Genomic DNA, 26,793 nt, shown 5'->3' on the forward strand with positions numbered 1-26,793 from the left:
CCACAGGCTACAAATAATATGACACTGATTGCTGTAAACCGTTCAACACCAGTAAATTAGTTGGGCGTTGTTCACCATTTTCATTGATGCGCACAGTTCTTTCAGGTGAGGTGAATTTCCCCCGAGGACAACAAATGGCCGGCTACTGCGAGATCAGTGACTGCTGTGTGTCCACGGCGCGAAGGATGACTGAGATAAACTGCCGTCACCTCCACCTATAGTCCGCTGCCATCCATCATCCGACAGATCTGATAAATGAGGAGCAGCGTTGCAGTTCTCCTTCCTCCCCGCAGTTCAGTGCGGCTGAGCATCTTGTATTGAAATGGTGACATATTGAGAAGCAGAGCTTATTAGAGCACACATCACTCACCGCAGCGGGAGGACGCCTTCAACGTCAACAACATGACAACTGACTGCAATGCCAAAAAAAAAAAAAGAAGGCTCTGTGTGTGTGTGTCCATCTCTAAAAAGCTTCAACACTTATCACAACAGTAACAAGCAGATGTTATCTAATCGGCGGGGAGGTCATTACTGAAAATTTGATTTGATGACTTTTCTTTTCAGGCTTCAAACCAATAATGAATAAAACATCTGACGGAGTGTGCCGACTTTCAATATACATTTACTGAGTCTTCATTTTTTGTCAGAGATCCTGCTGCTTCTGCCGGTTTGCTCTAATATCCAAGTCTAAGTTAAAGCATAAAGCTATTATCTCAACAATAGCCAGAGGCAGAGGCCGCGCTCTAACTACTCCCAAAAGTCTTGTTTATGCTGCTTCACAGAGAGCAATTACCTCGCAGAGTTTATCATCCACATCAGCTCGTTTGGCTTCCTTTAACTGATTAAAGTCATCAGAGTCAATGGCTGGAGAAAATTGGCACTTTAATTTTAATTTAAAAAAACATAGGTTTGTTTGCACTGACGTAGCTATTTCTCACAACAAAACTGCTGTTTGGCCGGGCTGCAGCACAGAGACGCTCTCTGCTCTGTTTGATCACACGAACACCAGGGTCAGATTTAAGTCCATGTAGGGTCATGTTCTCATGTTCATGTCTTTGTCTTAATATAAGCTTCCAACTAAAGTCCACATTGATATCAGCCTTCTGTTGGGTAACTGCAGAGAGGTGTCAATTATTAGGTAAAAATGTGATGCTGATTACAGTTTCACAAATGCAATTATTTGCTTCTGTACCTCTGATACCTGAGAAGTTTGTTCCTGGGCTACAGTTTCCACAAAAGCTAGGTTTGGATTTATAATCTGCATTGGATTTCACCTGATATCACCACCACAAGTCTAGGGGGTGGGAATCTCTTGGCACGAGTTGATTCAATTATGGGTATTGTTTAGAAAAAAATTACAATAGCAGTACCCTTAAAATGACAGCGACACCAATGGAGTACTTCATGTGATTCCTTTTTTCGAAGGTTGTTCTTTTTGAGAGCACTTAGTGATTGGCTGCAAGCAGAACCATATAAAAAGTCATTTATTTTTAGATCTGGATACCATTGTCTCATTACTGATTATTAGAAGACGACTGCTATGCAACCACCTTGTTTGCATTCCTTCTCTCACTGTGACAGAGACAGCAGTGATCATGTCGAGCACAAGTTTTGCAGTAGACGTGCATTTGCTACGTTACTGAAAGGCGCCAGATAACTCTTCTTTAACTTGGTTTCTTATCTTCACTATCAGCAATCTCTGCTGGCATCAGCAACGTGGGGGAGAACCCAAAAGCAGCCACAGCTGATCATTCACAGTTCTTTCGGTCTCTGCGTGGTATCATGATGACAGCTGTAGCCTTAACTTTTACAACCCTGAATCCAAAAAAGTCAGGACACCGTGCAAAACATAAATGAAAACAGAATGCAGCGATTTGCAAGTCCTTCTCAATTTACGTTCAATTGAAAACAGAACAAAACAATAAAAAAACAGTGAAGTTTTATCATTGAAACAATCCAGTCCGATCATTATAAATAGCTTGTCTTTGGACTGTATTCAATCGAGTACACGTCAAGAAGCATTTGCAGATCATTCCATTCTGTTCTTATTTACATTTTATACAGCATCTAAACTTTTTCAGAATCAGTCTTGTAAAGTAGTTAGATGCATGAGCTCTATAGTTATGCTGTAAGAGCTATAAATTCTCTTCAAGCAAGAATACTGAAGACATCTCTTTGGCCTCTGGTGGCTTGTCAGAACTAAGTGCTTCATCAGTCATTAAATGTTTCAAGAAAATAAGCATAGCTGAAGCATTTATTGCCCTGAAATGTTCACATACTTTAGGTGTGTTGGCACATGAATCTGGCTTCAGTTTACGTGGCCTGTGTTTTGAATGAGTCAGACTCTGCCCTACAACGTTAGAGTCTACTATGAGTCAGTAAATGAATCCAGGTTGTGGGTGGAAGTAGACAACCCACTATTGCTGTGGTGGCACCTCATTTGTAAACCTGCTCAAAACACTGTAATGTGCCAATTTTAAACCATTTTAATCTTTTTATTCTTTTATTAGTGTTTATATTGACATCATGTGGTGTCTTCTTATTATTAATTTCATTCCTTTATTTATTCATATTGACTATACGAGATCTGATTGTTTTTCTTGTCTTCCTGTTATTCTCTCTTTCACTGTCATGTCTTATTCCTATGTTTTAGTGTCTTTTGCATGTGTCTTATTTTTACTATTTTAGCTTTTGTACTGCTTGTGTTTGGCCTCATTGTTTTGCCTCGGTGTTGTCACATTGCCTCCTGGGTATCCTGCTCATTTGATCTGTCTGTTAAAGCGCTTTGTAACATCTGCTTTAAATGCTGCTTAAGGTAATACTATGATGTGCGTTTTTTCAGCACCTTTGCCGGGAAATCTGTCCAGAAGATTGGTTATATATTGAAAATATAGTCATCAAACATCATGACTTCAATTTTTCAATGAAAAGTAGTTCAGTTCTAACAGACGGCTGGTTGTCTTGTCTCGGCTCTGCTGTTATCAGCTGCTCCAAGAACAAATTGAGACTTTTAAAATAGAAGCCATAAGCCTCTGCTCCATGAAATCAATTTTACTTTCATAAATCTCCAATAAAGCCTCAGGTTTCAATCACATTCTGGGCACCTTCCTGACAAAGTACCGACCAGGAGCTGGTTAAGACCGAGCAATCTGTGCCAATGGCTAGCTAGTATCTAATGAATCTCTGGCTAGTATCATACTATGTTACCTGGATGAAATTGCACTTCTAGAGTAGCATGTGTTTCCAGTTTTTATTAATGACACGCTTCATGTGATTACAATGCAGGGAATTGAATGTTTTAAATCATGAGCTTGTAAGTCATTTCTGCAGGGTTTAGTTAGCGAACTTCCTCCACACACCACTTTCACATCCAGACTGTGGAAGCTGGACAGGAGCAGTATCTTAAGGTTATGTTTTTCCTCAAGCCTGTGTCATGACCAATTTCAGACTAGAGCAACTTCCACAATCACACACACTACCTTCATCTGTCAGAAGGCGTGGCTGCCGACCGTGATTAACCCAAATGTCAGCAAGAAACGTGTTCAGTTCCACCACAGCAGTGACAGCGGTGCCCGAGAGTGCATCAAATAAATCAGCTGCCAGATTTGTCTACAAGTTAAACATTTGCAAAGGATAGACATAAATACAACACAACGCTGAGGGAGATCAATCTTCCCAGCTCCACTGATATGTGGCCAGCACTGTGACAGATATTGCATGTGACACAAAGACAAAAACACACAAAAAGAGATGCCATGTGTGTCATTGTATGCTGTACAAGCACAATCTGTCAACATGTTCCTGCATCAGAGAACAGTGTTGTGCACAAACACGCTAAAAGGGCAGTGTTCATTGAACAAGCTCATATTTTTGATGAACGATGAACTGAAAGAATCAGTCTGCAATTAATGAACGTGGGTGTCATTCATTTCTAAGTGAGCTAACAGCATTCAGATGATCAGCTGAATGAAAAAAAGTGATCTCAGCACAGAGAGAGAGTGTGCACAAATATTGACAGAAGTGATGACATGATATATAAACTTTCTTTGATCACAAAGCCTCATGCATCTCAATAATTCTGTGGTGTATCAGTGAAGTGTATGAACAGCACTGCAGACTGCAGTCTGCTAACAGTGAGAAACAAACAGATAACAGATCCATCTCCAAACGCCTGGATCTACAGAAGCCCATTTCAGCCAATATGATGGAAAAAAGAAGATCCTGTTAATCATTGTGATGAGAAACTTTGTCAGAATAATGCTTTTGAAAATTTTCCATCATAACTCACAGACTACTACTGGAAACATGTAAAAACTGCAATATTAAATTTCATGCAAGAAGTCAGAGTGTTACCATTGCCCACTTGGTGGGGACAATTATTACAGTGTTTGGGGACAGTTTAAACACTGAAAAAAATGTTATATTAGTATCCAGTAATGCTACTGAAGATTTTTTTTGTATGTGGTTTGAATTACTCTAGATGTCAGGCATTGTCTGCAAAGTCTGTCTCTCTTTTTGCAGAAGACTAGGCTCCTGTTCTAAGATTTTAATTATTTGAATTGTGTTAAAAGTAATTTCACAATTAAAATAAATATAAAAACATGAATGTTGCACACCATGTAGTATAACATCTTTTTGTAGACTTTAGTGTCCCTGGTAGGAAGAAGTTCTATTTCAAATCAGTGTAAATGTAAAACAATAACAACAACAAACCCAAAAAAAGCAAAAAATTAATGTGAACTAGTTCATTTTTGGGACTGTGAACTGAACTTTGAGTTAGTTCTTCTTAAGTGTGAACGCGCACAACACTGTCAGAGACATTCTGTCTGACGTTTTTGTTGTACGAGAAAATTACACAGTACGTGACCAAAGCACTGCCTCCAGTCTCACCTGTGCTGTTGGTTAGTTTTCTCCCCAGTAAGCTCCATCCCGGAGGCAGCGTGAGGTGATGAAGGGCCAGCGCCAGGCTCTCGTCCAGACGTTCACACTCCTGCAGGGGAATCTGACACTCATCCAACAGCAGCGCCCCGTCGAGGCCGTCAGGCCGGCCCGCCGTGCTCACCTGTGTGGAGGGTGATTACAAACATGAGTCAAGTTTTTACAGAGGAGGAGCTCAGGCTTAGTCTACTGGAAGCACTCGCTTTAAGACGCTCAGCATAAGAGCATTAACCAAATGCCTAAAATGTAAGATGTAAATGCAGGAAGACACATCCACATGCATCTCTCAGTACTAAGCTCAATTTGGGGCTGCACTGTTGACAAAAACAAATCATATTCAGATTAAAGAAGTGGAAAAATGTTACATTATAAGCTTTAAGTCTGAGTGCTCCAGACAGTTACATTATCTAGTCCTCCTCCTCAGCAGAGCAAATTCTATATTAAATTTCTATGCAATGATAAATTGTGCTTAAAAGAATCATTAATTGAATACCGAGGACTGTGAGACATCAAGCCTCGACAGGGAAGAAACAATAACATAGCAATCTTTTGTCTTTCTGTCACTTTGCCCACATTGCTGCTGTATCATTTGTAACCAATGGTAACCACATTTTCTCCTCTTCTGTCTCAGTTTTAGAAGTTGTTTTACCGCTCACTCAGAAATTAAATGACTGGTTTTGCTGCTCACCAGGAACTGGGCCATGTCAAAAGCCAAATCCTGAACAAAGTTGAATCGATGCTCGGCCAATGGAGCCACGCGACCCAGACATGGCTTCGCGTTCTCGGGGTCCTCTGGGTCCTCGGGGACACATCGGCTGACTGAACACAAGGTGACCAACACCACCTCGCAACAGTCATGAGCTACAAGAGGATACAAGGAGGGGAGATAAAAAGAGAGGGTGACAAGGGAGAAGACAGGAGAAACAAGAGGACAGAGAATATGATTAATATGCTGTAGGTTCAAAACATATTTCACAACACAAATACAAACAAATATTTTCTATGTTATCAGTGTGTCTGCGTACATGACTAAATCCCCCATGTTTTTAAAAAGTGCCTGTCATAAAGTTGAGTGTGTTTTAGACATAAATGATTTGCTTTGTTCCTTGGTTCTTTGAACATTGGCCATTATTAGCTAGTTTTTGTGGACTGCAGCAACACTGCAGTCATAGCAACAACACAGTAAGTCAAAGAAAGTATCACAACAATAATGGCAAAATCAGTAGAGAAGAGCAGGAGTAATTGTAATATTTTTTACATTTTCCTTAATAAGTCATAGACTGCATTGTAAAGGATGGGGACTGAGGGACTGATTGTCACTGTAATACTGAAAGAACACCCTCTGTATCTTAAATAAAAGCACAAATCAAAGTAATCACATTACTGCTTTAGTATCTAATACTGTTACTTCATATTTTTTGTATATGGTTCAAATTCTTTTAGGTGTTAGGAATAATCTGCATTCAAAGCAATAGTCTGTTTCTATTTTTGAAGAAGACTAGGCATCTATCTCATGGTATGGCACTGAATATTAGATGGTATAATTTCACAGCCATTTAAACTTCAGACAGCAGAAGAAAAATACTGCACATCCAATATCCACCCAGTAACATTTATACTTCAAAATCTTTTTTTTTCTTGAAAACTTCTGCTGAGGTGAAATGATCCTGCTCCTGTTCCACAGGCATAATGAATCCTACTGAGCCTGAGGAGGCTAAGTGTCATCACTCCAGCTTGTTTCTGATTGGAGGAACTGAGTGTGTTACAACCGTCCCTGGTGGCCCATACTACATAAAAGAACTCACTGTGGTATTACATGTACTAATAGTTGTGACGTGAAAAACAGCAATTATGAAGCAAAATAAATACTAAACCAAGCGGATGATAGCTAATTACTGTAAATAACTTGATAGCCGTGTTAAATCCAACAGGATTCATCCAACACACTGTTTTCACCATTCTCAAATGAATCAGATTCACAAACCATTTTCACCTTTTTGACATGGCACACGATGATAAGTAGGTGTACACAATAAAATTAATGGTGAAATTCTATTTAACTGCTAGCTGCTTCAGTTTCAAGGCCCTGGCATTGTGCTGGCTCACTGTCACACTGTGACAGCTTAGTGGGACACAAAGGCATCGCTTTTGTTATTAGTAACATCTGTGCTTTTCCTACTACGACAAGTCAAAACATCTGCTGTGAAAAAAGCCCACAGCTCATTAATGAAATTTGCCCAAAAAATGGGAAAATGGTTGGACTTCTGTTTCTTTTTAAAAAGAAATTTTAAAAGAAATATCATTGGGTTCATTAATTTAATTCAACTGTATGGTTAAGTAGCTATATGTTGAAGTACTATTAGTGTCAAATGATGGAGACTTGTGACAATAAAATCTTAATATCTCTCAGCAGGAAAACTTTCGCACTTTCTATCATCCACCTCCCAAAGTAAACTAGACTGGCTGCAGAAATTTATTTCTAAGCGCTTAGTTGCTGAGAATCATAAATGAACAGTGAGTCTGTGATGTTCTTTCAAAGAGCAAATTTGTTTGCCTAAATTCATTTAATTCATTTTCATTCAGGTTTATCAGGATGAGGAAATGAAACGATTACACAGCCACAACTCAGAGCAGACGATTAACTCAAGGTTACCTACCATATTTTTGTAATCTGACATCAAAAATTGTACAATAAGAACCAATCATTTCCAATAATCAGCCACTATACAGTCCAGACGTGCACTGCTGCCTTAAATCATAGCTAGTAAATACCAATAAATCTGATTATTTTTTATTTAATGAAACATTTGTTTCAATCCATCTCACTCAAACTGATTGAGTGCAGTCACAAGTCAAATGCAACCTACTGACAAATTAATTAAAAATGTAAGCAAATGAGTTTTGAGTTGAACAAATACAAAGTATGGAAGAAGCTTTCTAAAGTTTATCATCTGAATGTTTATCTTGAATGAATCCTGTATTTGGAATAAGGTACAAACTGGTTAACACTCCTTTTCCTAGTCTAATGGTACTGACACAAGATGTACACTTGTGTTTGTACTTTAAGAATAGTTTCTTTCTTGACACTTTGTGAGTTTATGCAGTTGTCAGATGATGAGCTGACAGTGGCCAGTTGTAAACCCAACCCTAAGGCCTCCATAAGGGAGAAGTAATTTAAGAGGTTGGTTAATGAATACAATCTACCCAGAGGGGGTTTGTCAATGTATCTGCAACTCTGACACCTGCTAGTCTACGTGGTCGGGAAAGGAATCCCACCTCTACAGTCAGATCTTCCACTACAAAGCTAATGGGTCTGAGTTATGAGGCATCTATTTATTATGCTATGGTTTTCCAGCTGCTCTGAAATTAACTTGGACAGCAGATCTGAACTCAGAGAAAGAGTGAGATCATGCATGTGAAAACATTACGAAGGTGTCAAGAGACATCAAAATTAGATTAATCCAATTGAAGATTTTTGTTTTTATTGGGCCCCCTCCAGACTATATAGGCTGAAGGACGGGGCTGACTGCTGGAAGTGCTGCAGCTCTGAAGGGATTCTTCTTCACCTACTCTGATCAAAAAAAAACTTAATCCAGACCAACTTTGAGCTGAGCTCGAGGCTATATGTTCTCAGTGATCCACAAATGACATCTCACTGTGGGGCCATGGACTTTACTCAGACCAGTGTAATGGTGGGGAAAGCAAATTATAATAAGAAACTGGAGGAACTCAGGTGAGCCCTCGTTTCATGATGGTTCACAGAGTTGGCATACGAAAAAATTTCTTTCAGCTCTGTGGACAGGACTGAAAAATATGTAGCAAAGTAGAGAGCCTACCAGGAATACACTGTAAATGTGGACAGATGTACATAATACACACACACACACACTCTTTATGTGCCTGCGAATAAATCTGTTGCTTGTAAATTAGATTATTGTGCATATAAACATAGGAATATGCATTTGATTTGTGTGTTTTTATTTTATTTGTATTTATTTTACTGTATATTTTATAGTAGGAGCCATATGATTTGTTGACCAGAGTTTGACGATGTTTGTTTAAAATTCAGTAAGATACTAACCAATGTTAAAACACAGCTAACAGGGAATAAAGGCTCTACATGGCTGCCTTGTAAATGCATGCAGTGCTGACATCCCTGCTTCTAATTTACAGGGCGTTACACAGCCTTCTGCATCAATTTACTTCCTCCACAAATGCCAACTCAAACGCTGTGGATGCACGACTCCTTGTCATTCTGCTCTCTGAAAGGAAATCAGCTGGATCTGACCCCTGATAGCACCCTCTGCATCTGGAACACGATACCATATCAGATCCATTTATTCAACACACACACAGTCTTTCATTTACTCCGTGTCAGTGTTGTTTGTCACTACATCTAATCAGTTGGTCACTTGCTAGCTCCGCTTGAATATTAAAGGGAAAATGCGCTGCGTTTTTTTTATGTATATGTCCAATCAGTGTTGACGGTAATGTAGTCAACTGAAGCAATGAATTCCTCAGTGCGTGCTATACTGACTGACAAAGCTGAATTCTCCAGCTGCAAAATCTGTTGTTCTTCCTGCATCCAGTGTTGTCACAGTCATGATTGATTTGAAAAAAGGAAAGTGCTAAGAGACTTGAGGTTAACAGTTCCAATGTCTAACCTGTAAGGTTAGGCGTGTGTAAAATCTGTAAAATTTATAAAATGCACAAAATAATGCAAAAGCACACATTTTATCATTATCTCTACCTTATTAGTTTTAACAATTGGAAAAGAAGATGTATAAAAGTACAGGAAATAATGCATCTTTGTAATCCTAAATTAAAAGTAGCTCACTGTTTTAATGAACACAGCCTTGCATTTAACATCTTTGTTCATTCAGTCTGACTCTCCTAAATTCTCTCAGCTAAAATAGAACTTTTTAAAATGAAGTGTCTCAACCAATGTGGCGTAACCAATGAAAGAGCTGATTAGCCTATGATGCCATTAGCCAATGATGATCCTCTTATAAACAGCGTAAACACCCGTTAACTTTAACTTCTAACTTTAGCCTTTTTAAATAAAATCACAACTGTATACTTTTTTTCTTATTTATAAAATCCAAGGGCCAGATTGAGGCTGTTAAAGGGTCAGATTCGGCCCACAGGTTTTTTTTTTTTTGGTAGTTTTTGGTACATTAAGACAGTTTTATGTTTTGTTCTATAATATGTATCTACTTGAGAATTTTGAAGCTTTTACATGTCAGAGAAGACATCAGAAATGGATAAACGAAAATACAGTGGCTGTAGTGCAGTTATAGCTTTTTACTTGTAGCAACTGCATTTATGTTTAAAATATCATAAAGTGATGTTTGTTGGTGAAGACTGTCTTGCTGAACAAAACGTGTAAGTATCATAAACTTTTGTTTGCCATTGAGCTTGGTCTCTGCACTGATTCAAAAGCCAATGGAAAAATCCCATTGACCTTTTGTGGACGGAACCATGGTGATGCTAATTTCCATGTTAGCCTACAAAAACACATCATCCCTGCAGCTCTACTTCTGCTTGGATTTCCACTCTCTGCCTCTGGGTAGCCAGGGGGCATGCCAAATGAATATTTTTGTCACCTAACGCTATTTTTGGCCAACAAAGTAATGGCTATAAGTTAGGGTGGTGATACACAGCAACATGGGTGTGGGCGTCAAAAGCTCACAGGCAATGCATCCTGGTATATGTAGGTACCGCCGGCATGCTCTACAAGCAGGAGAACTCGGCTTCCTTGAACAATTTATTGCTCCAATTGACTAAATGTACCATCACTGATTGCACATCCACATCAAAAGTGGTGAATTTTCCCTTTAAGGCTCAAATGCCTTGCTAAAGAGCACCTCAATCCAAGCCAAAGTACTGATTCAGTGTATCTGCAGCCTCTTTCCCAGGCCACCTGGGAATTCTATCCCACGACCTTCTGCTTGGTCACAGGACCAGTCCTTGGAGTCCTTGCTGATTGGAAGGAGCAGTGAAGCAAAGCTAATCTGTTAGTAGAGAGTAACACCTCTTCTGACCCCCCTCAGATGCTGTAATTCACCCGAGCTCTTAACAAGATAACGCAGTTTAACATGCTCTCCCTTCTTTTCTTCCCTGAGGAAAACACTGAGCTCTTCCCCAAACATATTGCTCCCATCAGTGCAAACAACAGGGTCACAAGTATCGTGTAGTTTTACCACCTATTTTCTGTGTACAGTGACCCTTGATTTCCATGCTGTCTGTTCTTACTCATTCACATCACAGGGAGAAGTATCTCTGACTTCAGCACTGGCTAAATGCATTCAATTTTGCAAATAGAATGAGTGGGCTGTTCTCCAAGAGGAGTGATGAATGAGCGAGGCTCTAGGAAAAGTAAAATGAGGTGATTTCTCTCTCCCAAATCACAACATTAGTTTAAAAACGAGGACAGTGGTATTGGATGATTAATCATTTATTACTTTCTTCCACTGCTATAAGAGCTCCTGACTACCCCACGCTTTCTGTGTAATGTGAGGGCAGAATAACAACAACCCTGTCTTAAAAAAAATTGTCAGGCTTTAGCGCCTCTTAATGTTAATTTGGGTAATAGCACATGGTGGCTGGAGAGGATTAACCAACAGACTGTTTTCATTTTCAGTGATTATTTTTTAGAGCACTCTGACTGCATTTTGACCTAAAACATAAAAGTCTTCCATGTTGCTACTTTCACAAAAACTTCATTTCAGTTTGTTTTTATTTACCAGCTCTAATCTGGGTAATCTAAAGGGTATCAGCGACAAGGATTGTGTTATCTGTTAACACAGACGAACATGAGAGCAGAATTTAAAACAGATTTAACATACTGAACACTGTAGGTGGAGCTGCCTTCCCACAGGTACATTAAGACGTAAAAGGGAAGCTGCAAGGCATTGTGGGTGGGTTGGCTTACCGGGACACAGCGCGTGCAAGGTGTCATGATTGCTCCTTAGGGTGCTGGTCAGGTGCCTCTGTGTGCTGCCAGCAAACAGCAGGAAGTAGTCCACGCCCTCCTCATCTGCAGCCAGCTCTTCATCAGTGAGCTGCACCGTGATAACACACCGCCCCTGCACAGGGAGACAGATAGACAGGGAGGGGAGGGAAGATAGAAAAGAAACAGAGCAAGAAAAAAAACACATCTTTAGAGAAAGTTTGCATAAAACTCATAACTAGAATTACTGCCTGGCAGTTTTATGCCTCTGCCAATGAGACACCTTGCAGTTTGCATCCATGTGTGTCCAGACTAATATGTAATAAAAACTCTGGTGGGATTTAATAAAATGTCTTAAGTGTATGTTATGATTCCAGTGAATAACTGTCAATGAGAAACATGCTGTCTTTGCTTAGAGACTATTTTTACAGCAGTTGACCTTTGACCTTTTGGACATAAAATATCATCACCTCATCATATTATCCTATTAGATATGTGTGACTAAAAATGCATTTCAGTGACCTTGACTTATGATCACCAAAATCCGATCAGCTCATGCTAGAGTCCAAGTGGGCACTTGTTTTGTTAAACTTGTTTTTGGGGGCTTTCATGCTTTTTTTTTTGATAGGGCAGCTGAACTTAGGCCAGTAAACAGGGAGAGAGAGTGGGCGGACAACATGCAGCAAAATAACACCCACGGCCGCTGCAGAGGACCAACTGAGCTACAAGGGCGTCCCCCAATTGGACATTTGTGTTAAGTTTTAAAAGCCCCCCCTGTCCACAGCTGTCCACAGCGGTTGCCAGCATGGAGATGTGAAAAAGAGGAGGAAATTACTGACTGTTGTGAGTCTGACTGTTATACTGTTTTGGTGCAACATGTGCTTCAAAATATCTAATATAACATCTCTTTATTTTGACCAGGCAATCTGGTGAAAAGCTGAACCTCTGCAGTCATAACAGCGTCACTGGAGTAAAATGGTGCCTGATTATATAAAAGAAGCTCATTTTCTATCCAGACTTAATTAAGACACATTTCTGCTCACACTATGTGCTAAAGTGCATCTCTGCTCATCCAAAATCAAGCAGACAGCTCAAACAAATGTGATTAACTAAGTTTATTTTCTATAGCACCTTTAACAGATACAAAATCACAAGACGCTTTCCATCGATAAAAAACAGGCAATGTTAAAAATACCAAAGACAAAACATTACAAGGTTGACAATTAAATCAAACATTACAAATAAACAACTGGGGACAGAGGCACAAAACAAATACCAAACACAGACAAGAAGAAAGAAAGTAAAAGCAATGAATAAAACAGAGCAGCTGCTCAGATGTGTAAATGTAGTGAGAATGTATTCTGATTACAATTATCAAGTCAAATTTGGAGCTAGCCAGAGATGTGTGTGTCCAATTACACATTACAGTGTGTACAACGCTTAAGAACACAAATGCATTCCTGAGATAATTTAATACAGTCACGACAGTGTGGAGCACTAACTAAACTAAACTTAGTAAAAAACCCAAAACTCTAACAATCAAAGTGTTGAAGCTGAGAACTAAGGCAAGAAGTACTTCTGATCTAAACAAAAGTAATTCTAGTCTAACTCCTCTTGTATAGCTGAGCTTAAATGTGCATGTTTATCAGTCTCCCGTAGATAAAATCAAAAGCGATCAGGAGAGTAAAATCCAATCACAGCTGGTCACTTTAGATGCATTAAAGACAAATGCTGATGCCAGGCGGGAACTACGATCCTTGTTACAGATTAGATATCTGGGTACCAAATCTTAACAGGTCTGCAGTGCAAACTTCTGTCTTCTCAGCATTACACTTGTTAACAACAATCACATCAATCCCTCAAAGTTAATATGGTAATGATTTATTGATGCTGAAATGCTACACATCACATCATTAACAAACAAACTGGGAGGCAGCAGGCAGTGCTCAAACATGGAGGAGCAGCTTGACTTTCTGCCAACTCAGAAGGCGAGCTCTGTCAGGTTCAGACCGCAGAGGAGGAGAAGGAGGATGACAAAACTATTTCGCAAAGGAGGAGGCCACATAATTATCAGCCTCTGTGCTTTGTATCAACTAACGCAGCTTAATCACGTGTAGTATTTCTGCACCGTGTGCAGGTTGGTCGTGAAAGCTGTCAGAGTGTAGGCAACGTTAGCAGCTCTGATGAGGATGTTTTTGCCTGGGACATGCAACTTCATGTTCTCTTCAAAAGTTTGTGTGGGTTTCCTCCACCATGAAAAACATCAACATCAAAAATATGCAAGGTTAATTTCTCCTGTCAGATCCTTTGCCCAAGGCACTGATTTAGAACTAGAGTTGGTCCCCAGGCGCTGCACAGTGGCTGCCCACTGCATCCTAATACTTCAGATGAGTCAAATGCAGAGAACTCATTTCACTATATGTTGTACTTGTATGACAGTGTATGTGATAAATACAGTTGATTTACCTGTAGACATTAAATGCATATTTAACATAGGATTGTCATGTAAAAAAAAAGTCAATTTAAAACATTAAACAGGCAGTAAAATCAGTGGTCATCTGATAGAAATGATAAGATTATTTTGCCTGCCTGTGTCTGAAAACAATGACGCATTTTTTCAAACTTCATTAAGAATTCTGAGAGGTAAATTTGCCACAGTTCTTACTGTAAACTGCATATGAGCTGTGCAAGAACAAAATGAGAAATCAGGAAGGTGTTTTACCAAGTAGGTTTTCATGTACAAGGAATTTGCCTTGGTGCTGAGGTCCATAACAGTCACAACATACAAAGTAGAAGCAAACTGGACAGAAAACTTGCCAGGTATAGCAACAGTGACTAAGGAGACAGGGTTTAGTAAACAATCTGTTATTTGTGAATTTAAGTCCTATTTTAAAAAATCAATCAAATCAATGTATAGAATGTATATTCATGTATAGATCTGATATCAGTTGTATTCCATTTACTAAACAGTTATGGATAGTTCATTGTCAGTGTTGAGGAGTAATGAATTACATGTAATCAAGTTAGAAAATTAATGTAATTGCAATTTGTCACAATTACTGAGGAAGAGATATGGCTTCTTTTGGCCTGTTTCTGGGTAACGAGGGTCAACATTAAGCTGCTGGGGCATATAGAATTTTAGTGCAATGCCATCAAGGTAATGATGGCTTACAAGGAGCTTTTTCTACATCTAGAGAGGATCTATTCATCGAGCAGAATGCACCCAAAATTTGTGCATTGTTTTTGACTGGTTCTCTTGTTTGAATTTGCACCTATCAAGTCAATGCACAATGCTCTTGGGAACCTGAGTCTGCAACCAGCTAACCATGTCAAGGATGGTGTCCATGCCACTGGACAAGAACACCATTCAATACTGGAAATTTAACAATATTTTCCCTAAGACAAAGTTAATAAAGTAACCATGATTAGTCATCCAAAATAAAGTTGTGCTGGAAGGTTTGCACTGCCTGGTTTAAATTTATGTTTTTAAGACCTTTTGGTTTTATTGACCAGTTCAAAACATTTGTTAGAAAAGTAATCAAAAAGTATCAAATGTGATGAGTTACATGGCATTAATAAGGGTATTAAAGTAATTATATTACTTATTACATTTTAACAGGGTAACTAGTAATCTGTAGCCTATTATATTTCAAAAGTAACCTTCTCAACACTGTTCATTGTGTGGTCTTCTATTTTCTAAAATGACAATTGGCTATGTTGTGGCTGAGGCGTTGGGGGGAATGATGTGGTGTCAACTGAGGACAGACTGAGGAGGAGGAGAAGCAACAAAAAATAGGGATATTGTTCAAAATTAGCTGTTTTCCACTGGAGGACTGCAGCTTGTTGACACCGAGGAGGGATAATGGGACATTTCATCCCAGTCAATCTGACCAGTGTTGCAATCTTTTTACCAGCCCGATGCAACGTGAACAGCCTGACGTGCTGGCCGAGTAAAGGCTGGTGTCGAGCAGAGCTCAACTGTCAGGGTTAAAGGCTCTTCCTCCTTCGCTTATAAAGCGCTAGCCTCAGGGCCTTGTTCCATGCGGGGGGGGATCAGCAGGTTGACAGCAGCGAGGCTAACCAGCAGCTTTGGGACTGGCATGTCTCTGTTTGGCAAGCCACTGCTGCTGCTGAGAACTGTGAGGGGGAAAAATGTGTTCAAAGGCGACCACATAGCCCAGAGGCCACAGGAAAAGAAACAGCCTGCAGTAACCTTCTGAGAGCCGGGACTAAACACATTGACTTGCAGCATGAAGGATGCGGGCTTTGCTATGCACAGAGTGTCAGCTTTAACAAGCAGAGCAGAGGCACCGGCGTAAATGAGTTGTAGAAGGGTGGAAGCCAGCAGGCATGACATTCTCTCCATTAAAAACTCATCTTTTATCCCACAGCCCAGATTGGAAATTAGGGTTTGGTGATACTGAACGGATTGGTACCTCAGTGGATTTTGTGAGTTTGCACTTTGTGTGAAAATGAAAATGTATTAGTGAGAAATAAGGTCCACATCCTCAGTAGGAACAAAAAGAAAAGCAGAGGGAAAAACAGTGTTCTCTCTACTGCTGAAGGCCGCCGGCAAATCACCTCAGTCGCAATAACAACCTGCTGAATTTGGTGCATCAGCTGCTCAGATGATTTCTGACGGAACCACAGTGGTCTTTTGTTTTCTCAAAATTAATATCCGACCATCACAAACAACATCATAGGCTACTTTTTTTTCAAACTGAGATGAATAAAGATTAAATTTGTTAAAGCATGTCTACGTAATATTCTCCTGTTGCTTTTTACCCTTGCAATCATTGAGTGAGACTTAAGAGCAGAACAGAGGAGAAACTGAATAGGACCATTGTCAGTCCTTTTGGAGGCAAATGTGATGGCAGGGGGTGGAGGTGGAGAAACAGAGATGGGAAACATCTGCTGGAGACGGCAGGAAACACAGCTGCACACAGCCACTTTTGCAAAACATGCAAACAAACACGCACACAAATTGAAACTAACACTGCTGGCGATGAACCTAATAATAACTAAAATTAAAAACAGGAAAAAAAATTCAAGTGACTCTCATGTGTCCTGCTTAATTCAGAAGAAAAGCCAACAGTTTTAGATCTGTGTGGCATCATGCACTAATGGAAGTCTTTCAGCGTCACCATATGACTGTGCTCTCTGCTGGTAATAAGTACTTAACAAAGTGACCTGCTGGGGTATTGACCTGCTAATCATGGAGCTTCAACAGGGAACAGGCAACATCAAAAGAACAGCTGGAGGCTATGAGCCCAGCCCCCTCTTTTTAAATATGCATGTGTGAGGGAGCCTTTTCCTCACATCCTGCAACTGTACCGGGTTCAACGGTCCAGGTAAGGCAGACTTTAGGCCGTCACACACACACACACACACACACACACACACACACACACACACACACACACACACACACACACACACACACATATTGTTATGAACTCTCAGCAAAGCTGCTTTTAATGATGATTTTCAAACTTATTTTACAGTTTAAATGAATGTTTATGCCCCTGGCTGGATATCTGACTGTAGGCAGCACAATGTGGAAGTTTGCTCCACTTCAGCACCCAAACTAATTGTCAAGACATCCCATGGTACCTCTGAGAGTTTTTCTCAGCATTAATTACTATACACACAATAAGTCTACCTTTCTACAACCAAGATTCCAAAAGAGTTGGGACACTGTAGGGAAAACAGAGTGCAATGATTTGCAAATCCTTTTGGACATATATTCAATTCAATACAGTACTAAGACAAGATATTCAACAGCCTTTAAGACTGGGAATTAAGTTATTGAATGCTCAAAAAAAACACCTGTTTGGAAGATTCCACAGGTAAACAGGTAAACTGGTTACAAGAAAGAATGGAGTGACGCTTGCCACTTTGTGAAAAACTACAGTTAGTTCAATATGTGTCAAAAGGGATATGCAAATCACTGCATTCTGTTTTATTGCAGTTTTACACAGCATCTTAACTTGGATGCTTTGTGGAGCATCCACATCAGGGTTGTACCTTTTACTTAGTCTGGCTGCATGGAAACTGCTTTAATAACAATAAAACAGACAAAACAGACTGTGAACAACACTCAAACGTGATAGAAGAAGAGCTGGAGTGATAAAAAGTTAAAGGCTTGTGGATACACTTGCACGCCAGTGTGATTCATCCCCTGCATACTGTTGTTTATTTACTTCCACATGTAGCTAACACTTTTTTATGTGGTTTACCCAGAAACGTTCGGAGAGGGACCAAGTGTGCACACATCTAGGTAAAAATATTCGGTTTAAAACAAAAAATATCACTGGAGGGTACAAAGGAGAAAAGTCTGCAGACTGTTAGGCTCCAAATAAATATTTCAACTCTCTTTTAGGGCATTCTCTTAAGAGGCAATGTTTCGATCTACAAGATCTTCCTCAGGCAAGGTAAGAGAATGTACTAAAAGAGAATTAAAATATTTATTTGAGGCCTATCAGTGTGGTGACTTTTCTCCTGATTACCCAGAAATGTTGCCACTTTAAATCTTATTAGCCCTCTGGCAATTTTCAGGAGGGAAAAACAGAGTGAAATTTGCCAGGTAATTTACTAAAAAAACTACAAGCATTTACAAAGGCCTCTAGAGCATCCTTCATCCATGTAGCAGCACAGCTGCAGACCGTAACATAGCACAGAGGTCACAGGTTCCACCACCACAACAGCTTCTGTGCCCACAGTCATGTGTCCCGTGTTAGACACCGAACCCCTACCTGCTCATTTAATTATAAGCCGCTCTGGGAAACATTGTCTGCTAAATGCCAAGAATGTAAATAGCATGTTTACTCACAGTCAGAACAGCAGAGTCGCTCCCTATTATTGAAAGAAGATGTCATTTTTCTAAAGAGCTTCCACAAGCCCTCCTCTGCCCAACAAATCATATAACCCTTCCTACTCATTCTAATTGCTCTCTGACACAAACTCAATTTCTTTAGCCATCACTTCCTCATTAAAAATCATTCTTTGGCCAAAGTGATATTGCAGGAACACCAAGGCCTTGACCTTCAGCCCGCTCAGCACCAGTTACTTCCACAGTGTTTGATCTAGAAATTTAGACTAACAAACTTTGGCTGTCATTTTAAGTCACTTTGGATAACAGAGTTCCTTAAATGTGTATTTTTAAAAGGTACAATTACGGGCCGACTACTTAACCCCTTTGAGCTATCTCACTGAGAATTGCTCTTTTAAGTATCTCAAATCTGATGTCTAATGAGGCCTGACTGCCCGCCTGGTTCCACTGAAGAGTCTGACTGTAAATCACAGATAAGGTTGTCTGGGTGGTTAATGTGTGAGCCGCTCCAGCCTTCACACACACACACACACACACACACACACACACACACACACGCACGCACACACACACGCACGCACGCACGCACGCACGCACGCACGCACGCACGCACGCACGCACGCACGCACGCACGTCTCTGACTTATCTCATTTCCTGTGTGCCTTCCTCACCTGCTAGTGATAGGGGACCAGTACCACCACTGAGACACTCAGAAATGTCCCACTCACACATACACACTCTTCTCATTACATATGTATCAAAGAAAGCAGGTGCCATGATGGGAAAATGAAGAGATTTTAGGATCATTTTAAAGGCAAAGTTCACCCCCGAATAAAAAATAGTCATATTTTTCCCTCTAGCCTGTGTTGCTGTCTATCTAGCATTTTGGAGATATTGACAGTAGAGATTTCTGCCTTCTCACAAATATAATGGAACTAGATTGCACTCAGCTTGTGGTGCTCAAAGCTCCAAATAATACACTTGAGAAACTCAAAACCAGCATCTCTTTTCCAAGAATCATGACCCAGTCACTAAAGATAATCCACAGACCTTGTTGTGAGGAGCTTTATGTAGGAACTACTTTCTTCCTGTGATATAAAGACAGCACTTTAAGCGCCAAAAGCCAAATGCCATTTAGTTCCATTACATTTGAGAGAAGGCAGACACCTCTATGGAAGATATCTCTGCTTTATTTTAATGCTATAAGGAAAGTTAGTTGTTACATGAAACTGCTCATAACAGGGTCTGGTGATTATCTTGCGTAACTGGGTCACGATTTCTGCAAAGAGACATCACAGCTGAGTTTTTCAAATGTGTTTTTTGGGCGCTTTGAGCACCACAAGTCAAACGCCATTTAGTTCCATTATATTTGAGGGAGGGCAGACATCTCTATGGATGATATTGCCAAAACTCAAGACAAACTACAGGCCAGAAGATATGTATTGATATATCTAATTTTGATTTTGGGGTGAACTGTCCCTTTAACACTACCTGCCATTGTATGTAAGACCAACTCAAAACCTCAAAAAAAAAAAAAGGTTAACAAAACAAGACTGTGTAATCTAACAGTGATCTGGAGTTTAAAATCAGCTTTGATGGTAATGATGTATTCATGAAAAAAATAGCTTATTCTATCCAATCAAATCAGACATCTTGGGGTTTTATTCACAAATGAGGGCAAGAGGGATCATGAGACTGATCACTTGTTAGGGGTACCGAGTGCAGAAAGCTGCACTTTAAGATAACCTGTGATGATAACCAGGAATATGAAACACAAAAGCAAAGCTTTCAGTTATAAGTCGACCCTCACCTATATTAACAAGCTTTGGGTGGTGACAAAAAATAAGACGGGAGATTTAAAGCTGCTGAGATAACCTCTGCAGCCACATTCTGCATGACGCGGTGGGTAGTTCTGTAATCTGAGAATACCTCACCCGCAAGCTGCACCTCCTCCACCTGAACCACCTCATCTGACTCCAGTGAAACGCAGACCACCCAGGTGACTCCCTCTGAAAGCATTCCCAGCACTGTGACTGAGAGGAAGCTCTGAACTAGACTGAAGTCGTTCTGGAAAGAAATCCAAGTTGATCAAGGAAAATTTGAGGATCCAAACCACACTTGGGAAAAGTTGCAAAGTCACGCTGGGCGATATGGCTTATAAATAATATCTTGCTGTTTTTTTGGCTATTCCTTGATATATAATATATGATGCAAACATATGATGATTTCTGGACTAAATCAAACATCACAGTATTTTTGTCGAAATATCCTTATAATGATATTATGTAATATTGCAGTGATGACTATTGGTGCTTTCCCAAAATATTAACACAAAGAGATTTTCTGATAAATGATCATCAGTAATATGGATATAATGACTAAGGGGTTAAAAGCAGTCTGGTAAGTTCAGAAAATTACATAATTTCACTGTAATGCTGTCTTTAAAACCAGGAAAAGACAAAACTTATACCATATCATGATATAACAATATTCAAAATCTAGTCTAGTCTATCTAGTCTCATGTTACACTATCAATATAAGGGCTGCAACTAACAATTATTTTCATGGTCGATTAATTATTTTCCCAATAAATTGATTGAAAATGGCAAAAAATCAGTGATCAGTGTTTCCCAAAGCCAAAAATGACGTCCTCAAATGTCTTGTTTTGCCCATAATCTGAACAGTTCGGTTTGCTGTCATAGAGCAGCAAAGAAACCAGAAATGTTCACATTTAAGAAGCTAGAATCGAAGAATGGGATTTTTTTTTTTTCCCATTTTCTTTTTATTTTTGAAATACATCATTACATCTTTAAGTACATTCATGCCATTAGGTATGTAAGTACCAAGGGAAGAGAGGTATTTGTCTATATAATACATGTTTGTACACGTCATGTATATGTGGTACCTTTTCTTAGTCCAGGATAGTAAACCAAAAAAGCTATAACAGAAAATTATGTATCAAAATATACAGTCTCTCATCCTTAGTTTGTTTAGTTTGACTTAAACTCATAAACCTATTCCCTTGCATTTTCGACGTATGAACATAGAAACATAACTATATACATCCAGAGAGGGAACAGTAAATTAAAATACATAAATAAAAGGAAAATAAATAAATGAAAGTGTAGCAGGGATATATTTTTTTTTTTTTAATTACTCAAACTGATTAATCAATTATCAAAATATTTGAAGATTAATTTAGTAATAGATTAATAATCAATAAATTGTTGCAGCTCTAATCGATCTAATATCTTTATATCGGATGTCAGAGATAACATGCTTGAATCACAGGACATGGACGGGCAGATTAACACATAGAATAAATAATTATTATTATCAGATGCACATCTGATCATAAACTTTTTGCTTTGAAGAAAAAGTGGCTTGAACATTTGGTTGGTGGGAAATTTGCTGGGGTTGAACAATTTTGAAAAACTATTGTTCATTTTGACTGATTTTGGAATTTCAATTCAATTTCAATGAATTGGTGGGCCCAGTCATTTGCTCAGTTATTCCAGAAATATACTGCCTAAAAACCTTTTGAGAACCTTTTACTTCTTTGTCAGACATCCAATCAACCAGTTGACCCCGTTCGAAGACAAAAAAACTTTGCAGTACAAATTGTTCTTCTACGCACACACATACACACGGTCTGGATAATCAAAACACTTCCACAAGCGAAAAAAGAACACAAAAGAACATCCAGCAATCAAGTGGTCACATCCTCTTTGCACAAGGCACTGTGCTCTTTGCTGTAATTACCTGCTCACCTATTGATTTGGACAAATGGCACATGTCCAGGTAAACTAGGCCTCAATTTGTCCTCTTCTGTATAATTATTTAAGTTCCAAGGCTCTTAAGTGGATCTGTACCTGTGCTTTGATCGACCAGTGAGGGTTGTGATTTGCTGCTTTTACCCAAAATCGGAGCCGTGACAAAACAAGTAAAGCTTTGACAAAGTAGATGTTCTTTTTAGTTTGATGGGGAATAAAAACACATGAATGGGCAGACAAGACACTGCAAATAGGGGTTTCAACTGGGGCCACCACACTCAAAAAGACGGAAGATGTGCTATAAAGAATAATTTCATGTTGCTTCTTTCTCGTGATAGTCATTTCCTAATGAATCATCTGGATCTATTTTTGTAATATCACCAGTTTATCAAGTGGTTCTTATTTCATTTAACTGATAACAAGTGAAACATGACCAGTAAAAAAAACAATAGAGGACAGTGAGCAGAGTGCAAACCATTAGCCACTTTATTTGCATGCAGTTCTCCACTATCTGGCCCAGCAGACCCACGCAGTTGTTTTCTGTTAATTAGGCCTGCTCTCAGGTTGACGTGAGGCAAAGCTCTTCCAGGAACTACATGAGGTCATCTTACGCCATAAAAAGTGCTAATAAGAATGATAAAGGCGTGAGCTGTCCCGCCCCAACAGGTACAACAAACGAGGCACTGCACTTCAGGCGCCGCACACACCTACACAGACCTCAGATGAGGTCTAATTAGGCAAAGTGAAAACACCTGCGTGGGTGGACTGACGGTTTGTATGAGCGTTACAAGACAAACTGTGTACACTGGAGAAAGAACTTCCGTTTAAGTTTTACTATGAGCAGTGATACTTACATATAATGGAGCTTGCTGTGGATTGAGTTTCATGTCCCTGGACACTGTAAAAAAAAAAAACAAATTAGAGGTTATTGGTTTGCACGATTGTGATACAAACGAGATTATGTATTAAATCAATATCAAAACAAATTGTGAATGCACCATTAACATATTAGAACATAATCAAGTCGATATGGCGAAGACCCCATTTAGCAGCAGACATGGAACAACATGTTTCTGGCCTCCAAACAAATATTAGTCCAATATTCACTCTTTCTTTTAGCTCTGTTTTACTCTACACCAACTCCTGAAGAAGGCTGACTATACTTTCAAACCTCCAAAGCAGGACCTGTAAGTAAATGCATGCATAAATGTATGAACTTATGTGTTTAAGTATGCACCATGGGCATTTTCCTCAGAATGGGGGACAATTTTTCAGAGCAGGACACCTACCGAGCACACCTTTCAACACCATGGAAGCCATGAATGCAGCCTTTTCTTTGCCAGGTACTTTACGAAGGAAGGAGTAAGCCTCCTGGAGCTCTTTGGAAAAGACAGACTTTCTCAGCGTGACAGCTAACCGTTAGCATACTGACAGGTTCTGTCAGAAAGAGCTACAAGCTTCATAGCCTAGCAACAGTAAATGTAATATAGAAATCTATAGGGCATTGTAACTCAGACTTGCATGCATTTTTTCATGGTATTGCAGCTAAAAATTCCACTACAGCCCAAAAAGCATCTTCCCCACAGGGCACAATAAAAAAGACATCAGCAAAACAGTTGACAGGACACCTCAAACTGCAAACAAGGTCAATCATGACTCTATTATGAATTTTTGATCCATGGAGGAGCTCTCCCAGAGCTGAAAAAAGCAATTTGAAAACCTGTGACATCATCACAATGTCAAGTCTACTGGCTGAGTGGAGGCAATGGGCGAAATGCATATTAAGTGGGCCGCATATCCAGGAAGTAAACCCGGAAGCTAGAAAACCTTTCTGGTGTATGTGCCAGGTGACAAACTATCTTTTGACTGAGTGGGCTCCATCTTGACACACTGAATCTAGTTCATTACAATGTACCTATGCTAGCAAGAGCTTTGACAACAACATGTTAATTCATTGATACAAATAAAAATAAATGAGTGTTTAATTCAGATGCTGAGAATATTGTTTATGTTTTTATATTGGGTTAGTGATTTTTTTTCTATCAATCATTAACAATGATAGGGGAAGCAACTGTTGAAAAAGGATCAAAGTTTGATTAACTGTTTGTGTGTTTATTTTCCCTACATAAATCATATTCATTCAACTTAGTTTCACACCATATTTTTCCTCTGGTCATACACACCCCACCTGCAGTGGTTCTATGCCCCACAAAGGTGGCCAGAGCCACCGTTTGAGAACCAGCGGGTTAGGTAATAATAAGTATGATATTGTAATTATCATTTTGATTGTGGTGAAAGCTCGGACAATTTGATAGTGAACGCTGACAACCCGGACATTTTGGTGTTTTACAGATATGAGGACCAAGGACACCTAGCATGAAACTGGGACAATCCCGGACAAACTAGGATGTCTGGTCATCATGTCCTGAGGGAAATATGTGGCTCTTTAGCAGCTAAATGCACCACTACGTTCACCAGTTAATCGCTACCTTTGTCGGAAGCAGGGAGCATGCAGTGCACAGGCTATATCAGAGCTTTTTCACTGAAAATGGGTGTCTGCTGCAGCTGGAAGCGATGCTGAAGTGCAGTTATAATCTGTGGGTTCTGTGGGTTCATCACCGTGAGTGACCCCTTTCAAATTTCATCTATTGTTCAAATCAGAAAAAGCAGTGATAGATGAAGTTAGCAACTAGCTGGTGAACATAGTGGAACATTTAGCAGGTATTTCCAAAAGCTGTGTTACTCTAAAGAGTTTAGCTTAAACAGTTTTAATAACTAATAATGATAATACTACTATTTTTAGGTATATAATGCTAGTCAACTGCTGCTAGCTCAAAATGATCCACTAAACATGGAGACAGATACCGACCCTTTGAACAGATATTCAGGTCAAATAGATCCAACTTCTACAATATCAGGATTGTTCCCAGTGAAATGAACCATTAAGAGTGTTTTGCTGCAAACAAATTGCTGTAGACACAACAATAGACACCAGTGTTTTGTTTTAGTATTTTTGTGTTTTTTTCACAGAATGCATGTATATCAGCTCTGGCAGCATTAGAACATTGTTGCTGACAAGGTGACAGTTAAGCTTGACCCTGGCAGCAGTCCCAACACTCTGTGGGAGGTTAATAGTGCATGAGTACAGAACAGACACACAGTGGTTCACACGCGGGAACACACAACCTCATCATCCAACCACAACTGCCAGGTCCCTATTTGTGCTTGTTTATTCAAAGACAGCCGCAGCAATGATGACAAACTTTTTGTTCACTGCTGCCTCCTCTAATCACCCATTAGTTCTTCACTGAGCAGACAAGGGGAAAAAAAAAGTAGGTCCGGCACCAGAATACACTGCTTTGCTTCTTCTATGTTGGTTTATGCTGGGAAGATCAGTTAGCGGGATTTACCGGCTCATGTTCACGTTTGATTCCCTACTCCCAGTCTGGGATGCAGGCCTCAAAGCTGTTTTCTGGGCACAAGGTCAGAGGCATTGGGTGTGTAATTAAATCCAAACAAACATACTACAGCCATAGGCTTGAGGACAAATGGCTTGGAAACCTTTTCGTTGAACTTTCTTGAAGAGATATTGGCCTGCTTGCATTCATCAATGAGTCAAGGGGCTGGTCAGCTTTGAGAGCCTGTGTTCTCCTCAGTTATTCGGAGAGACAATTTTCTTTTGTCTGCTGTTCCCTGGCACTAAAACAAGTCCTTGCTGCCGGCCTCAGTGGTCAGCAGTGCATTAATCACATGAACCCCACAGCAGGGGTAGGCGGCGACAAAAGGCCAGGACCTAATGAGTTCAGCAGAAAACACCAAAAGAGTCAATGTTGGACTCGACAGAGCGCTGAAGCGCGGCGAGGCCAATTCACTTTCTACAGCCCAATCCAAACATTTTTCCCCTTTTCTGCTAAATAAATAGGCTCGAGCTAGAATTAGGCGGATCAGGTAAGGGGATAATCAGTAGCTCTAATAATACTCTGGAGTCTAATCCTCTTGCCTTAAGTGCACTGGGCCAGGGACCAGCTTCTTCACCACATGCACGACTTTGACTGATAAGACTTTCACATAATGTCCCCAACAGCCTCACTGGTTCTTTTATATTTTGGTATTTTGGACATTTGTTATCTACTGGAGACTACTCCTCAGTACATGAGCAGGCACGGGTTGGGGTCTTACGCAAGCGGGCCTCTACAGATAGACATCGCTGTTGACTGTTGCAGGTGTTGAATCTGTGACATTTTATTCACATGACATTTTATTGACCACTAGTTGGCCTAAGCCATTGCACAATAAGA

General features: G+C 39.8%; 1 protein-coding gene across 1 annotated transcript in view; it reads right to left on the reverse strand.

Annotated features, from left to right (window-relative positions):
- Positions 1-26,793, reverse strand: part of akap13a (A-kinase anchoring protein 13a) — a 152,210-nt gene that overhangs the window by 104,161 nt on the left and 21,256 nt on the right. The window contains exons 2-5 of the mRNA XM_084721804.1: positions 23,350-23,393; positions 11,873-12,026; positions 5,627-5,799; positions 4,891-5,062 (exon numbers count right to left, since the gene is read on the reverse strand). Coding sequence (XP_084577930.1) covers positions 4,891-5,062; positions 5,627-5,799; positions 11,873-12,026; positions 23,350-23,382 — 532 coding nt within the window. The 5' untranslated portion in view covers positions 23,383-23,393. The remainder of the gene's footprint in view (positions 1-4,890; positions 5,063-5,626; positions 5,800-11,872; positions 12,027-23,349; positions 23,394-26,793) is intronic.

Source organism: Lutjanus erythropterus, chromosome 1 (assembly GCF_056507025.1).
Source record: "Lutjanus erythropterus isolate fLutEry1 chromosome 1, fLutEry1.hap2, whole genome shotgun sequence".
NCBI classification, from domain to species: Eukaryota; Metazoa; Chordata; class Actinopteri; order Lutjaniformes; family Lutjanidae; genus Lutjanus; species Lutjanus erythropterus.